An 18,609-nucleotide genomic window follows, 5' to 3' on the forward strand; every position below is an offset into this window, starting at 1 on the left:
ATAAAAATTAAAAGAAATTTTTTAATCAGCTGAAGAAGACTTATTTGATAATATATGGGAGCTCTTAAATTCTAGTTATATTTTGTAAATCTATAATTTAAAAAAATCTGCCTAGTTTAATCTCTATGACCCAGTTTTCTCATTTGATGAAATGAATTTTACTTATTTTCCTTCATTAGAAATGTGCTTAAGATTTTGTTTTGTAATACAGACCCTTTATCACTCACTTTGTGCCAGCAGCAAATATAAAATAACACTAGGAAATACTCATGAAGTCACCAAAAGCATTAGCCCTTACAGTGAGCCAAAATGGATTTTGTGTCTGATTTCAGTGCAAAAGCCATTTCGCTGTGACTGTTACTTAAGTAAATGAAATAGAGACTTTTGAGCCACACAAATAGTTTCTCTCTGAATAAACTGCTCAGTGTTGATTTTTAAATAAAGTGAAGCCTCCCCAAAGTATATGTTATCCACTTTAAATTTGCTACCAATAGGAAGGCAAGGCAAGCACAGCCATCAGCTGAGAGTCATTGGCTGAGAATGTTGAGTTCATAGTCACTCTACCCACAAGGAGCTGCTGACAGGGGGTGGGGCAGGGGTGAGGGCATGAGAAGGATCCATACACCAAAGAGGAATTTCTCTCCAGAAGATACTTCATCCCAAGAGCCATGTGATAGTATTCAAAAGGCCTTGGTGTAAATTTGAATAGTTCACCATCTTCTTTTCCAACCTCATATAGAAATTCTTCAGAAAATCAACCCTGTCTTGGTGGGGAAAGGCTGTTTAAAGAAACCTAGTGAATTACTACAAGTACTAGGTATGCCTCAAAATGCTTCCTCCTCTGATAGTAAGAAAGCTTATCGCCAGCTGGGGCTACAAGTACACCCAGGCAGGAACCCAGAGAACAAGGAGTCATCTGAGAAGAAATTCAAACAAGTAGCAGAGGCCCATCAGGTCTTGTCTGATGCCAGGAAATGAAATGAGTATGACACAGCCAGAAGGAACCAAACCAAAAGGGAAGACAGAGGAGATGGCAGAGAAAAAAAACATGTGGAGGAGGAACTATGCATTGAGAGGCCACACTGTGTCTTTCAGAATGTCTGAAGATGAAGATGCTTTTCTCAGAAGATGAAGATGCTTTTCTCAGGAGATGATTTTCCACTGGCCATGTGGGTAAAACCAAGGGATTCCACTCCTCCATCTTTGATGTGACTCCCATATTGGATACAGGATATTCCACTTTTGTATCTCTGGGCTCCAGAGCGAGTACCTCTACCTCTGAGACATTTGTACCCTTTGTAAGCAGTGGAATGAGAAACTTCAGACTGGTCGCCACTTGTAGCCAGTGAGTAAATGGCAAGAGAGTTGTTACAAAGAAAGTGCCAGAAAATGTGAGGGGGAGGAATGAAGCAGAAAAAGAAAGACTGTTTCATGAGATTCCTCCACATCACTGGTAAAAAGTTGCCACCGTGTTCTTTAACAGGGTGTTTTGATGCTTATGGAAGACTGAATTGTATTTGAGAATGTGTTGAACTGGGATGGACAGCGTTCAGCTTAGTTCAAACCTCTCATTTCACAGAGGAGGGGAATAATGGGACAGATGTTGACATAAGAACCTCGTAAGTAGCAGAGCAGAGCATCCTTCCCCAGTCTTCTGATTTTAAATTAAGCCTCCTTTCCCTTAGGTACCATCTAGGACAGTAGAGACCACTTCGCAAATATGGCCTTCCCAGTCAGTGCAGAGTCATAAATCCCATTGACTTCTCTTAACCATTTTTTTTTTTTCCCTGCCCTACCTTGCAATTGCCTTGTTGCCTTTCTTGATGGGTACTCTTTGTATCTTCCTAAGCTCTTTTCTCTTTGCTGCTTCTGTTCCCACCCATTCTTTCTTTCTATACATTTCCCACAAACCATATTGCAAATAGGTTCAATTCAGAGTTACCTACGTATAGATTAATGCAGAGAGAATGAGTGAAAAGTACATGGGTTAAGATCTTTATATGCTTTTCAATTTTTTAATTTTAATTTTGTAGAGACAAGGTCTCCCTATGTTGTGTGCCCAGGCTGGCCTTGAATTTCTGGGCTCAAGCAATCCTCCCACCTCAGCCTCTCAAGTAGCTGGGACTTCCATGCCCAACTTTTATATGTTTTTTTAAATAGCATTTATTGAGTGGTCAGTGCACGTCAGGAATTTTCACAAAAGTTACCTCAATAATACTTTCAGCAGTGAAATATAGTAGTCACTTTCCCCCATCATATAGATAAGAAAATAAGGCTTAGAAAAATTCAGTAATGTGCCCCAGGCCCCATTAATAAGCAATAAAGTAGTGTCTTAGTCTAAAGCACATGCTTAGCTAGTGAGCTATAATATCTATGAATCCTACTCATTTATTTTTAAATCTAGCCTCTTGCCCTCATTGGAAATTTAAACTATCATCTCTAGACTTTACTTCCATGCATGAGTACTTGCTGGAACTTAGTAAAGATGTAAACATTTTTTTATCGCCCAACAGGAACCTGAAGGTTACTTTTACATGAAGACACAACCAGTGTAAAAGTTTTACCGACACTAACAAATGATTATCAGCTAACACAATTCCCAAGATGTGAAATATCTTTTATTTTGGATTTCATCATAATGTACATGCAAAATCTTGGGTTTGTTTTGTTTAGGTGGAGTTGGTCACACTCCAACTCATTCATTTATATTAATACACAGACTGGGTTCCAGAGGAGTTGTTCCTTATGGAAAGTTCCGGATAGAGTCTGCATTAGAACCTCTCCAGTTTCCAGTCCCAAGCTCATTGTAGTGCAGCATGCTGTTGGCAGAATTTGGATTTCACTTGCATCCCATGGAAGTTATGTAACAAATTATTTGTCTTCTTAATCAAGGAACTTGCCTGTGTGTGCAATTTTTGTGAAACGATTGTTTTATGTAGTCTTTGAACTTTTTAATCTCAGTAAATTGTCTGAGCCTAAACAGGAATATGCCTACATCTTCCTGGCAAAGGGGAGCACACTTGCAGAAAGGAAGCAGAAGGTGGATTTGGAATCAGAACACATCCTATTTCTTTCAAAGCCTATCCACTTCCACTTAGTAGTCACTGTGAACCTCCTACATGTCAGGCACCGTGCACGGTACTTTCCATCCTTCATTTCTAACCTCTAAAGTCCTTCACGGGTTTGTTTCCATCTTATAGGTGGGGAAACTGAGGTGCAGGGAAGTTAAGTCTGCCACCCAGGGCCACATAGTACTTTGTGGAGACAGGATTCAGACTGCAGTTTGCCTGACCATAAGCTTCATTTCCGTTATGCTGTATTCCACTCTCATTCCTTTGAGCTGCTCTAGTCAGGATTTAAGGGGAATGTTTGGTTGTATGTATGAATTCACTATATTTATTTCAACATTTCTAAAACGAGGATTTCCAGATGGAGCTTTCTTTTACCAGCCCTGGTCTGAGGTGAACTGCAGTGTGTCTACTGAACAAAGGGAAAATCAGATTGGAGCAGAAACATGATTTTTCCATTTTCTCTTAAGTAAAACCCAAATTTCAGCATTTTCACAGGCATACTTGGCTTTTGACAGAAATGCTGAGTTGTCAAAGGACTTTTTGCCAAGAAAGATTTTTTTTAAAATTCACTTTGAGTTAGTTGAGGAAGTTTTCTTGGTGTATAGAAATGAAAGCAGCGTCATCTCTTCCTGATGCCTATTTAAACATGTAGTAAGTGAAGTGTGCGCACACAACAGCTGAGGCAAGATGGAGGGCAGGAAGGGCTTTGCCGTTCAGTAAAACATTCTGAGCCCGTGTGCAAGACACAGCGTGAGCTTTAAGGTCACCTCTAAATTAGTCTCTGTGACCTCACAGTGTCTTCGGCACAGCTACTGTGCTTTGCAGGGGCCAGAGTCTCCTCCACCAACTCTCAGACCTGCAGCTTTCACTAATCGACAATCTCTAGGATTACTAGTTGCCTAAATAGGAAGAAAAGTACTTTAGGATTATTGGGTCAATTCCTGTGTCCTTAAGGAAATTTTCTATTCTTGTCCTATCAATCAACTGCTTTTTTATGTGTTAGGGTCTCTCACAAACTAATGTGAGATAGTTTGTGTTCTGGTAGCTGACAGAAGAAAGATTTCCCAGACTCAAAACCACCATAGACCAGGTAGAAGTAATTCCTTGTTCTGCTCTGGTTCATGTTAGGTGGCTGACAAGTAAAATGAGGACCTGGTCCTGTCGAGAATGATGGAAGGGATGATGACAAGTGATTGTATAACTCATAGCTCAGGGAGCATTTGCAAGAGCAATTTCTCATAGAATCTTGTCAGAAACCCTACCAAGGAAGAAACAGAAGAGAAGGGACTTGCCTAAGGTCACAAAGTGGGTGTTTCTTCAGCCGCCTAGCCTGCTGCTATTTCTCCCACGCTCTTAGGCATTCAAAGCACATTTTCTTCCCAGCCTGGCAAGCAAGGCACATGAGAGTTGGAGGAGCCACCCTGGGATAATGTGGGAGGGAGTCTCGTTTTATGTAGTTGCAGCTACACATGGTGTCTCCATGTCTGTCGGTCAGTGGAAGAGGTGGGTGCAGAAGTATGTGGGTAAAACCATGAACAGAAATGTCACAACTCACTGACCATGCACAGCTGGTTTATCTCTTAAACCCAAGTCACCTAAGAACCAGCTCATGTTCTTAAGAGACGTAAGGTTCCCATACAAAAAATAACAAAAATAATGTGGTATTCAGCATTCTTCTAAGTTCTTCCTTTCCAAAAGTGTCAAACCACTTTGTATGTGTGGGATCCTCATCTCTTTTGTGAGAAGCCTGTTTTTACTTCATCCCAAAGCTTTGTAGTTTCTCCAGAATCCCTGGAGTGCAGTGTACCTGACTCTGAGTGCCTAAGGGTGCAGGGAATGGACTCTGAGCAGAACAGAGAAGGGATTTTCAGCTGGCAGGGCCCTGCCCCTCACTACCTTATTTAGAAGTTTGAGGATCCATTGAGAGGGTGTGTGGTAGGGGAACTCATCTTGGAGAGGTTGATTTTGAGTTGAGGTGGATGGTTCCTCCTTTAAAGGGCAGGAAAGTCTCCCAAAGTCTTAGTCATTTTTCTAATCCCCATTGTTGCAATTGTCTAGACTCCAGGAAAGCTAAGACTCTAGGACCATCTGAAACACATATATTTAAGTATCAAGAGAAGCAGAGGGGGTTTATAAAAATAACATTGGCTTTGGCTGCAGGTATATGAGAGTTCAAATTCTATTCACCCCTTTCCCAACTTCACGATCTTAGGCAAGTGAACTTCTTGCTTGATCCTTGGCTTGCCTGTAAATTAGAGATGATCGTCTCTGCCCATTCTAATTTACAGAGTTGTTTTAGAAATTAACTTCACAGAAAATTCTGCATAAACTTTAATGATTTTAAAAACGGAAAGTGTCATTATTCCTTTCAGAAGCAACATCTTTGATCCTTAAGGATACATGCTGTAAGCTTGCTATCTGTTTTTTGAGATGTGATGTTTGTGATAGGAGCTTGAAAGCAAGATCAGCTATGAATTGTGTTTAATGCCAAAATAAATCTGAAAGATGTAAGATAAAAATAGAAGATTGCATTTTTTCCATTTTGGCACTACTACAAACATAATGTTTTTAGCTTGGGCACAATTGATACGACTTTTACCTCTGAACTTCCTTTTCTCTTCATTATCCTTGAGCTTTTGGACTCACATGTTGGCTTTACCCTCTGCTTCTATTATAGGAAATTGATGGAAAATCCCTGCTATTGATGACAAGAAATGATGTGTTGACAGGACTTCAGTTAAAATTGGGGCCTGCTCTGAAAATCTACGAATATCATGTAAAACCTCTGCAGACAAAGCATTTAAAGAACAACTCTTCATAGTATAGTCAAATTGGGGTCTAAGACCTCAAAAAATACATAATGACATAATTTAGTTTCATGTGATGAAACTTTGTAAACAGAATACATACATGTGTATATGTAAAGAATTTCAATCAAATGAAACGTTATCCTATTGGATAAACTAGGCAATTCATCAGCTGACCTGAAATCAGCCAGGAGGAGCAAGGACAAGATGCACACAGGGTTGTTTTCCTCGTGGAATGTGTTGAATAGAATGATCTTTGACACGATTAGATACTCCTCCCCAGAAAGGCTTTCAGCATAAGGATTTTCGTCATCTCTTTATAGATTGCTTTCCCAAAATCCTTTAAAAAAGAATTTAATTGAATGACTATCTTTTGGTTACAGACTTAGGAAGAGTAAAAACAAGAACACTTGGGGAGGGGGAGAAAGAAGAAAGGGATTGCTGTCCCCCTTGAATTCCTTTGCTCCTTAGAGCCTGTGTTACTTGGATGGAATTGCCGACACCCTTTTTTATAGAGGGTTCTCCACTTGACCTTATTAAGGTTTTATTGGGATACGCTGCCGTGTTTGAAATGAACATGCATCATGGCCCCTTCAGGAGCAGACTCGTAGCTCTGAAAAGAGAAGCTCCATTGTGTACTGAGGGTATCCATCCATATCCAGCTAGCTTTCAAATGGGGTAATGGTATTTTCTGCACAGATTTTCTTTTAAATTGGTTCTTTGTTTTTGAAGAAAGCATTTTTTTTTTTAACTTCATGGTTTTATTTATAATGATTTGTTTCTGAAGCAATTTGCTGAGAGTTATAGGTCAAAAAGCCTTGTTACTAGTACAAAATATTTTTATATATATTCCTTTATGATGGTGTAATTTTTTAATTGTCCTATGCTTTGTTCAGTTCCTGGTTTAAGTACTTGTTTTTAAGAACTTGGAAAAAGTGGGCTTGCTACATCTCTGTTCAAAGAGACATTTGTTCAATCTCTATGTGTCAACGCCTTGTTGAATTGGTGCTTTGTGGTTGCAATAAAGCATTGCTTCAGTTTGTTGCCAGTGTATCTTTGATCTTTTCTGTTTGGCTGCTTCTTCAGTTGGGATTAAGGATTAAGGTCTTCTGGAAACTAGGGAGAGAAAATTAAGCATTTGGGAGGGGAAAAACTTTAGAAGTAGAAATTATATAAATCTGTATGTGCATTTAATTTCTTTATAAAGTGACTCATTCAAGTAAATCTCATTTCTTCTTTCATCCCCAATTTTAGGTATTATTTTAGCCAAAGATTTTTTTTGTTTGCTATAGGCCAGTGGGGGTCATGATTTTTTTTTAATTCTAATAAAAGCTACTGACTTCCTTTCCAGACAAAAGCTCACATTTCCACATACAAAACTTGCGAAGAGTTGGTGGACTCATAATTTCCCTCTTCCTCCTCCTCAAGTTAAGAGTTTCTATTTTAGAAAATATCATAATTCAGTCCCCTCTGGAGATAATTTCTTGAAAGAACAGAAAGTCTGAAGATTACAGTAAAAAAAAATAGGAAGTGGTATAGATAGTAGGTGGGGTTTAAAAACGCATTCCAAATTAATTCAATTATAGACCATACAGAGTATCTGAAATTTAAGTAATGCTTTGTTTTCACTGTAAGTGGGAAAAGTGGTTACAAAAGAGACATTTTTTAAAATCTCTAAGTTCCCACAGTCTACCTAAGACCAAAAACACAAGTAAAAGGCAAAATATAGTTAAGTGTTGTGAGGAGTGATGGAGGCAAAAGGTGAGAACTGCAGCTGAGACCTGGATAGGAAAGAAGGGATTCCTGGATCAAGAAGAAGGAAGATGGAATGAGAATCTTGATTAAAATCTCTGTGAAGGAGTTTCCCGCAGTAAAATCATGATGATGTTTGACCCCTCTCTACCTTAAAGGGATAGTATGAGGTATTTCCGAGCCCTGCTTCTGTGCACCCACCTAATACCTTCTGTAGTTCGGAATAGGTTTGGCTGTGAGCGACGGAAACTGCCTCTCCCACCCCCACCTTTGGTCACAAACTGTCTCTCCCACCCCCACCTTTGGTCACAAACTGCCTCTCCCACCCCCACTTTTGGTCACAAACTGTCTCTCCCACCCCCACCTTTGGGCATCTTTGGTCACAGAGGTTAGAGGCCTTAAGCTTTCAACAAAGCAAGGTAAAGCAACCAAGGAAAGTTTATTAATAAACTAGATAGACACCAACTTCCCTCTCATGTAAATGTCCAGATAGGGGAACCAGAGGTGGTGCCCTACACAATGGTAGGGACACAGTTTCCTTCTATTGTTTTCTTCCATGATTCATGACACATGTTCCCAGAATCAATTCATAGCCCTAATAGCTGCTGTTTCTTTGCCATCGTCACTTGAATTCCAACCAGTAGAGAGAAGAAAAGGGGAAAGGAACAGACCTTCCTTTAAGGATACTTCCAAGAAATAGTACATACTATTTCCTCTCATATCTTGTAGACTGGAAGTCAATCACATTACTTGAAATAGTTCATCTTTTTATTGGAAACCATGAGCCCAACTAACATGCAAAGTCCCATTATTCTGTAGATAAAGGAAAAGGGATATTAAGAGACAACTTGCTATTACCACTGTCCACTGACCACTAAGCACTCATAGCAAATGACACTAAAAGTTTGTCTTCGGCTATATTTTTCTCGAGATTTGAACTTGGGCTCAGCTAAGTCAACTAAACCTCAGATTTGGACTGCTCTCTGATACTTGGGCGTGAGGGGAATTGAAGAGCAAACAGAAAGTATAAAATCATTCCTCAGCCTCTGATGAGAGCATTCAGGCAAAATTAGCAATTTAAAGATAGTCTGTCTTCCCTACACTCAGCATAAAGGCCTAGGACAGGCAGGCCTGCTCTCCTTGGCAATAGCTCAAGGTGATTTCATCTCCCTCTATTTAGGGGAAAACCAATGTGATCAAAATAGGCCAAAAAGAGAGGCTGGAAGTACTTGAAATTCAGCAGGTAGGCAGCCTTTGTCTCCAGACAGCTGTAAAAACCAGAGACATCTGATTCCTTTTCAGATCACACTGGATTTCTGTTAATGTGATCTGGATCTGCAATGAGTAGCAGATACATGTGCTGTGTGGGGAAGTACCTCATGGATGTGCATGTGCCCTGATGGCAATATATTTAACAGTGAAGGCTTATATGAGAATTGGCTAATGTTGAATGTGACTATTCTCAACCGGAAAAGCAGACAAGATATCAGAATCAGAAGCAATTTAAGAAAATAATTGCCACTCCCCACTGCCCCCACATTTGAACCTCTAATTCAGACTCTGCAAAGAAGATTGAGTGAATTGATTTAAAGATGAGGTCCAAACTGGCCACTTTTCAGTGGAATCTAAAACAACATGTTTTCCTTTGGCCAGTGCAGTATGTGTGTGTTTTTAAAACTACATTTACACACTTCTAGTGAGGCCGAAAACTCCAATATGTTACTCCTCCATTCCCTAATGTCTTAAAACCAGCAACTTCACATTTTTACATTAACAGGCCCCTGAAGGCAATTGAGACATCAATTTTAGACACGGCCCCGAACACACACCCAACCCAATCTAAAACAAAATACAGAAAAACAGTAAGCCTCCTTAGAGTGAGTTCATTCAGGAATTAAAAATTGCAAATAGATTCAATTGAAAAGAAAACAAGCTAGCATATTGTATTGAAATGTGCAGCAAATTTGAGCATCATTTTTTATACCTAGTGGGCATGATGAGTATGAAGAAAAAGAGGCCACTTGGTAGCAGTCTTTTCATTCTGTCCTTAGCGAATATCCCATGTGAATACAGCTTTTTGTCCCTCCGAGATTAGCATCTGCAGTCAGGGGCGCACACTGTCCTTCAGTTGCATTAGTGAAAATATCTTTGGGGGAATTTAATTTGCAAAAGTCTAATGACCCACAGTTGCCCAGCCACTTCCATATTTGGAAGCCAAATGCAGAAAGGACTTACTGGTGATGATTCATCCGTCTTTGACAGTCCTTGTAAATGGGATCTGCAGGGGTCAGGTCTGGGCCCAGAGCCATTAAGTGTTTTCTGGAATGATTTGGAAGATAAAGTTAAATGTTCAAAGAGCTGACTGCTGCAGGACAGATATGCCTCTTAGGAGAAAACTTGTTAATTCTGCTGCTAAACCAAGAACAGAATCCACAGGAATGAGAGAGCAGGCAATGGATGCATTAATGAACAGCTCGTTAGTTTCATGCTGGACCTCCATAGGCAATTAAAGAGTCTGGGTACCATTTCTGGCCAATTGTGGCAATACTATAGAGCAAGAAGAAGATTAAAATGATTGCATCCAAGTTCATTTGGTGAGTGTGGCTGTCTTATGTCTTAGAATCCCTTGGAGAATCCCAAGGAACAGTTGTGTCTAGCCAGCACTGAAGCAGAATAATGGAGGATCCGGTGGCTAAAGCAAGCTGATGTCCTTCACTCAGTTAAGTTAGAGTGTTCCTGTCTACAACTGTCTTTAGGGAGAAAGCAAGAAAGCTGGAGATGCCAGGCATTTCCAATTAGAAACTGTGCCCCTTTTCCTCAGAACAAGTATATGAGCCAACCTGCCACCTTTTTTAAAGACGTGGGAAAATGGTGAGTAAAAGTGTAAATAATACTGAACATACTCGTTACCTGCAAAGGTTGCCTGACTCAGCCAGATAAAGGATAATATGCTGCAAAATGGTTTATGCTCTTACCTAGGCACCACCCATGGGGCATCTTTGGTCACACGGGTTAGGGGCCTTGCGCTTTCAGCAAAGTGAGGTAAAGCAACCAAGGAAGGTTTTGCCATGAGGTCCTCCGGCTCTCTCACTGGATACCTATGGCAAAGTTTTCCAAATTAAATGTCTTCTTTCTGAATCAAAGGCAGCAGAAGCATTCAGCAAATTGTATTTCACAGCCCTTTTCAATGGATTACATTCTATTTTTATGTGCTGGGGAATATGTGTTTGAGAATGATACTATAGAATTCATCAGCTTGTAAACACATTTTGAGTGGAAGTCAGTAAAACTGCAAGCCACCAGCAGTTTCTGCCTATAATAATTAGTGTTTGGGATAGTATTCTGTCTGCTGTACTGAACCCAACGACACTAGTTGAGGTACATAGTAGGTAGCGTGTGAAGTCACTGAAGTTGTACCAGATAGACCTGAGCTTGAATCTGGTCTTGGCATCTACTGGACCTGGGAACTTGGGTAAGTCGTACGGCTCCTCTTAGCCTCAGGAACCTCATCTATTCTCTAGTTCAGATGCAGAAACAGAGTAGAGCGGCATCAGCCTAGCAATGCTCAATAGAAACAGAATGCGAGCCGCTTACATAAATTAAAATTTTCTAGTAGTCACATTTGAAAAGGCGACCTGGAAAAAAATAATTAAAATAATATGATTTTAAGCCAATATGTATTGGCTTAAATATTATCATTTTAACATATAATCAGTATAAATATTATTGATGATATTTTATAAAATCTTTTCATTTGCCTCCGAAATCCAACGTGCATTTCATATTTACTGCACATCTCAATTAGAACAATGTAGCTCAAGTGCATCATTCAGGATTAGTTTCAGTTGAAAAAAAATAACAGTGACTTAAGATAGAAATTCTCTTTTATGCATATGAGGTTGAAGGTAAGCAGTTCAGGGATGGCAAAGCTGTTCCATAATGTTTTGGTCTCAGCCCTCTTGTGTGGCTCCATCATCCTCGACACATAGTTTCCCATGTAGTCCGAGGTGGCTGCTTGGGCTTCAGTTATCACAGCTGCATTCCAGCCAAGAAAAAGAGGTAAAGAAGGACACCTGATATGAGAAACTGCACATAGCACTTTCTTTTTTTTTTTGAGAAGGAGTTTCACTCTTGTTACCCAGGCTGGAGTGCAATGGCGCGATCTCGGCTCACCGCAACCTCCGCCTCCTGGGTTCAGGCAATTCTCCTGCCTCAGCCTCCTGAGTAGCTGGGATTACAGGCACGTGCCACCATGCCCAGCTAATTTTTTGTATTTTTAGTAGAGATGGGGTTTCACCATGTTGACCAGGATGGTCTCGATCTCTTGACCTCGTGATCCATCCACCTCAGCCTCCCAAAGTGCTGGGATTACAGGCTTGAGCCACTGCACCCAGCCTAAGAAACTGCACATAGCACTTTCCCTGATATCCCTTTAACAAGAACTTAGTCATTTGGTGATACTTCACTGCAGGGGAGGTTGGAACTGGAGTCTTGATTTCAGGAAGCCAAGTATCCAGATAAACAAGGACAGGAGGGTGAATACTTTGGAGAAGCTGGCCATTCTTCTATAGGACCAGTCTCATAAGTTGATGGAGGATTGAATGAGAGTACACTATAATAATACAGAGTATTACAGAGTAATACAGTTGTTCATATTACATTAAAAGTACATTAAAAATAAGGTTTCGTTACTATGATCTCATTCCACTTCAAGCTCAGTACTGTCACAGAATTATTGTATGCTGAGCCAAAATACTGCTTATTGGATGCATCCTAATACTGCTAAAAACACAACTATTTTTATAGGTGCATGAAAATGGATATTGGGTGGTACCCGATGCTTTGTTTTCAAAAGGGCACATAAGCAAAAAAAAAAAAAAAAAAAAAATTGAATTATTTAATCTCCTTGAAAAATTGTTATGCTGAGTTAGGGGAAATGTGCTAAGCAAAATGCATGTAAGTTTTTATTGGTCCCCAAATACTTAAGAAGTTGGTTTGAGGCATTGGGTAAAATGGATCCCGTCCCCAATCCAAAATGAGTGTTCAATGACATTCAAAATAGTTTTCTGAGGCTAAGAAAACAGAGGCCTATGATACTATTGTGATTTTAATGAAGGTATATGTGGGTCATAAACAGAAAAAAAATTTTTTAATAAAACTGAAAAAAGTCTGAGTGGAGCTGCATTCATAACTTGAGCCAATTAGGTTGACACCAGTTTGCTAAATTGTCTATTTGGGCAAATTTCTATTATGAATTTTTAATGCTAAGGTGACTTCTTTTCACCAGAATGTCTGTAGGTTATTTATCAGCCTTCTATGTGGTGTGAATACAGAATGCAAAGTAAGTTAACATTGGCCTAATCCACACATAGTTAAAAAGGAAAACTGTGCAGCTATGCATCCATAGTGGCAGATGCAGGAATCCTGGACTCGGGGTCAGAAGACCTGGGTTTTGTTCCCAGATCTGCTATTGATATATCTGCAATATCTTGTACAAGTCTTAACCTCTCTTGCTTCAGTTGCCACTAAAATAAAGATGTCCAATTAGAGGTTTATTTCAGCACTCAATTTCTATGATTTTCTAAAAATGCAATGATCTGAGTTATATGTGTCATTGGCCCCCTCCACCATTCAATTAAAACTCACAGCACTGTCACATTCTACAACGTCATTTCCCTTTCATAAATGTTCTAAAGTTGTGGTTGATTATGTTCTCTCTGTGCAGTGAGCTGGGAACAGCTGTTTTATCTTCAGAATTGTCAAGTTGGCTGATTGCATACCCCTATAGCTTTAAGTTTAAATCACTCTCACTGTGTTCCCTAGTAGAAGTATCCCCCTAGGAATAGGCCCTCTACACAATCAGAGCTTAGAGTTGAGGGGGTAGGGGAAGCACAAATTTCCATGGTAGATCACGAGGAATGATAGCAAGTGGGACTATTTCTATTTCTACATCTTGGTTACCAGATCCACGTTATACCTATTGTGGACATAACACAATATAAGAGCTAAGTATTTAGGGGATGCACCTGCATCCTGGAGGACAGCAGCCCAACATCACAGAGTATTATCTCCAAGCTGACATCACAGTTGTGCCTTTAAGAGATTATTCCATCACTCTCCTAGGCCAGCAGCTTTGGGATAGTACAGTATGTTACAGGATTATATGATCAGTTACAGCTTGTCACATTTCTTTTAAAGAGGGTCTCTTTGTTCCTAGGTCTGAGTGATGGTATGTGGAATTCTGTAAGCCCTTGGTTAGTGGTGCTGACTGAGACCCTGTGGGCGGGCAGGAAAGGCAAAGTCACCCAAAATATGTGTCCGTTTTAGTCAAGATTAATCACTGGCCTTTTCAAAATAAAAGGGGTCCAATATATTTAACATGCTGCCAAGTAGGTGCCATATCAAGGTCTCACTCAATATTGGTCTCTACTGCTGGAAGTTTGGATATGTGTTAGCAACAGTTATTATTAGTAATGGAAAGCCAGATCCCAGGCTTTTCCTGCCACCATGGCTATTCATGAGTTCCTTGTGCCAACACTGGGACTGCCAATGACAAAGTGTGACCGACATCCACTGGCAAAGCCATTGTCTGCCTGATTGTTTAGTGTCTTGTCCATGGCTGATGCTCTTCGGTGGACATTAAGATGCAAAGCAAAAATCTTTACATTTCATGTCCACCCGCACAGGCCCATTTACAAGCTTCTTTCCTCTCACCAATCTCCTAATCTTTCTCGTTCCAAGTGTCTAACCAACCAACCAAGCCAATTGGCGCTGCCCACAAGTTTGTATATGTTATTACCTGGAAACACATTACACACAAAGTCGATGACTGGTGTATTTCCTAACACTGTATTCCTTGGGAAGATTTTCTTTCAACACTGTCATAAGAACCACCCTCTCCCTAATGGCCATAGTGTGAGAGGCGCTGAAGAAACAGCAGTGGATAACATGGGGATCTGGGTTACTGGCTCATGTGCCTTTCTTGTGCCCTTTAGCCCTACTTCTACCTGCTCCTGGATCTGTCATTTCCATCTTGCAATGGATTGCTGCTGGGCCTGCCAGACCTTAATAGATGGTGGGTTTGATACAAACCAGCTCAGGATGAGCGTCTCTGGCCCCAAAGTCTGTTGATGTTCCATGGTCAGACTTTAGTTTTTACTGAAACCCAGTTAGTAACACATCAGGAGCTATTTTCCAAATGGTGAATGATTCTCTGCTACAGCTAGCATAGCCTAGCTCCAGAACCCTGGGAGTTTATGATGGAATTTTCCCATTGGGTCTTGGCATAAGCCCCTGTGAGACTGTAAAACATATATTTGGTTTTCACCCAATTTCCTGGCATACAACTTCTCAAATCCTTAGAATCTCTAAAGTGATGTCTTTTTGTATGCTAATAACTGACTGATGGAAAGCAGTCCCTAGCGTAAGGTAGGGGCTGGTCACTGGAAAGACCAAGGCTTAATTAGAGGGTGGGGACTTTTGTCCCACTCTCAACCACTGGGAAAGAGAAAGGGACAGAAGATTAAGTTGATTACCAATGGCCAATGATGTAATCAATCAACCCTGTATAATGAAGCCTTCATAAAAACTCAAAAGGGCATGTTTCAAAAAGCTTTCAAATAGCTGAACTCATGGAGGTTCTTAGAGGATGGTACACCCAGCAGGGGAAGCATGGGAGCTCCATGACCCTTCCCCCATACCTAACCATATGCATCTTTTCATCTGTATCCTCTGTAATATCCTTTATAATAGATTGGTGAATGTAAGTAGGTGTTTCCCTGAGTTTCAGGAACTGTTCTAGCAAATTAATCTAACCCAAGGAGAGGAGTGTGGGATCCCTGATTTATAGCCAGTTGGTCTATAGCACAGGTGTAACAACCTGGAGCTTGAGATTGATGTCTGAAGGCTGCATGAAGTGGGGCAATGGGTGGCAGTCTTGGGCATTGACTCCTTAACCTGTGGGATCTGATGCTATATCTAAGCACATAGAGTAAGAACAGAACTGAATTAGAGGACACCTAAAGGGTGCCTGCTGCAGAATTGATTGCTTGCTTGTTGGTGGAGAGAAATTCCCAAACATTTGGTCACAGAAGTGTTCTATGTTGGTTGTTACTGCTGACTGAGAGAATAAATACTTGCAAGAGTGTTTTAATCCACTCACAGCCCCACACAGCATCTTCCCAAATCAGAGACATCTCTAATTGCATAGAATTTGCTGATTCACATGGTTCAAGCAGAAGGAATATTTGTACCCAGTCTGGACCTACTGCAGTGCTTTTTACTTTGGTGGGCCCCATGCAAAGCTGGAAGCCTTCCTTGCCACCCAGTAAATGTGTTGGAGCAGTATTACCATGTGTGGAATATGAGTCTTCCAAAACCAAAGAGAATACAAGGCACCGTGCTTTCTTCTTAGTGGTAGAAAGCTTGAGACACAATAATGTGTCCTTTATTTTGGAGCGGATGTCCTATAATACCCTAGACCCTGGATCAGCAAACTTTTCCTACAAAGGGTCAAAGGGCAAATATTTTAGGCTTCGTGGACCAAATAGGCTTTGTTTCAACTGCTAACTCTGCCACTATAACATAAAAACAACCACAGACAATATATAAGCAAATAAGCATGGCTGTGTTCCAATAAAACTTTATTTACAAAAACAAGTGGTGGGACAGATTTCACCAATCCCTGTCCTAGATCACCAGACTGTTAGAAATATCACTAATGTGGTGGGGCTTTGATCGGCTTATCTACCATTATTCAGAGTATAAGTGTCACTTCTTGGTCATCCAGTCCAATTAATATGATGGGTTTAATGGACAAATGTGATGTCCTGTGGAATGTCCTGATAGTCCTGGTCCCATATACAAAGGCTAGAAAATTTAATGTCATCCTGGGGCAAGACCATAAATGTACACAACTGTCCATTCATGTGAGTGGAAACTGCTTCTCTTCTTGCTTCTTGATTTGAAAATTGGATGAGTTTCATCCAGCACCCATGTATAATCTTCCAGCTTTTACATATATTGGCTGTGCCTTTGCGACTCTTTTGGCCTGTGGTCTCCTTCCTTCCTTAGCAAGCCCATCATGTTTCTGGCTGGTGTACAGTGTGACTTACTCTATTTATAGATCTGGTGGTCAGGAGGTGGGGATAGATCCCAAGGGGGCATGTGTTTCCTTGTAGACAGAAGCCTCTGCATTGTCTTCAAGCAGGAGGGGCACGGCTAGCTTTTAACAGGGAGAAACAGGCCAGTACTACAGGCCCAGAAAATTCAGGGAAAGCTGAGGATGCAAGATTTCAAGTGCATCAGTCAGGACCCTGACCTTAGTGTGACAGAGCTATTAAGGGTGGAGAATTCAATTTTCCTTGGAGCTCTGCTATTCTTATAATTAAGACCTGGATCTGAGCTTAGGCTTTTTCTGCTATCTAGATGTATACTGTCTACACGTGTTGCCAAGGAGGCTCTCTTGCATTCATGCTCTACTTTATATTAATCATCCTCCACTTTTCATTGCCTTTCTTAATGTATTAATGGTCCCCAGTGACACCCATCCAAATTCCAAAGTGCTTATAATAACCATTTCCCTCACACCTCTCAAGCATTTGAGATTTTTGCCCCTGCCAGTGTATTCCTTTCTCCAGTATCTTATCCCAATTCACCTCTGCAGACAGTTTAACAATTGCATGGTTGCAGCATTCCAAAGGCTCATTGCCAGTGAGCCAGTGGGTGATCCAGCTCCAAAATCCCATTTTAGAGTCTCCTTTCTGGAACCACTCCTGGTATCACAGTCAGCTTCCCAATGAAAAATACAGGAAGGCTCTGAGATTGTCATGCAGGAGGCACCACAGCATCTTTAACAAGAGCTTTATCCCCCATTTTGTGGCCACAGAGAAAACATTATCATATATTGAGGATAGCAGGGTGAAGGGTGGAACGAGCCTGAGGCCTGATGCCATCACAGAATTGGCAATTCCATCCTGTGATAGCATATTTCTTAAGCTTCTTAAGCAAGCACAATGTACTTTCTGTTTAAGACGTTCTTAGGTATTTAGTTACTTGCTGCCAAAGGCATTCTAGTTCATGCATGATCTCAGTTAATGCTTCGTTACCCTGTGCACTGTGAGGTAGGTGTTATTATTATTCCCAGTTCATAAACAAGATAGCTTAAGCTTAGAGAGTACTTGTTCAAGGTCACACAGCTAGAAATTGCTGAGGCCCAGTCTAAACCTTAGCACTATGTGCATCCCAAGTCCATGCTCTTCAACCTTTTAGAAGCATCTGTGTGACAATCGATCAAACTGGGAGGGGGATGGTCTACCTCCCAGATCTGAAGGCGACAGTAGCTTATGTATAGCTAAGATCCACATACACCAGAAAAGCTACCCTTAAGAAGCTCACTGACACCTTACTTGGCGTATTGGGTTGAATACACCAAGTATTGGTGTATTCCAATGGGTTGGATACACCAAGTATTGGCCCTCAAAACAGAAGTCCATGTCTTCATTGTCAGAACCTGCAAATTTGACCTTATATGGAACAAAGATCTTTGCAGATGTCATTAAGGATCTTGAGATGAAGAGCTCACCCTGGGTTATCCAGGTGGGCCCTAAATCCAGTGACAAGTGTCCTTATAAGAGTCATTCAGGGAAGACCTGACAGACAGGAGGAGGAGGCAGTGTGGCCGTGACAGCAGAGACTAGAGTGATGCAGCTGTGAGTCAGGGAACCCCTGAAGGCATGAGGAGCTGGACGAGGGAAAACAGAATCTCCCCTGGAGGCAGCATGACACTGCCCACACCTTGACTTTGGACTCTGGACTGCAGAACTATGAGGGAATAAATCTCTATTGTTTTGCACCACCAAGTTCATGGTAATTTGTTATGGCAGCCTCAGGAAACGAATACACCCGGGATCCTTGTCTTTTTTTCTGGCTAGTTTTTTTTTTTTTTCTTATGTAAAGGGAGTAGTATACCTTCTAAGTTT

At 40.8% G+C, this 18,609-nt stretch overlaps 1 protein-coding gene across 6 annotated transcripts in view; it reads left to right on the plus strand.

Annotated features, from left to right (window-relative positions):
* Positions 1–6,931, plus strand: part of SAMD13 (sterile alpha motif domain containing 13) — a 54,678-nt gene extending 47,747 nt beyond the window's left edge. For 3 of the 6 annotated variants that reach the window (XM_017499812.2, XM_017499814.2, XM_037728282.1), the window contains exon 4: positions 5,749–6,931. In XM_017499812.2, the coding sequence (XP_017355301.1) occupies positions 5,749–5,892 (144 nt within the window). In that variant the 3' untranslated portion in view covers positions 5,893–6,931. The remainder of the gene's footprint in view (positions 1–5,748) is intronic. The other 3 variants (XM_017499811.2, XM_017499813.2, XM_037728281.1) reach the window with 1 other exon arrangement.
* The last annotated feature ends 11,678 nt before the right edge of the window (positions 6,932–18,609 follow it).

The sequence above is a fragment of the Cebus imitator genome, unplaced genomic scaffold (genome assembly GCF_001604975.1).
Source record: "Cebus imitator isolate Cc_AM_T3 unplaced genomic scaffold, Cebus_imitator-1.0 Scaffold261, whole genome shotgun sequence".
Classification (NCBI taxonomy): domain Eukaryota; kingdom Metazoa; phylum Chordata; class Mammalia; order Primates; family Cebidae; genus Cebus; species Cebus imitator.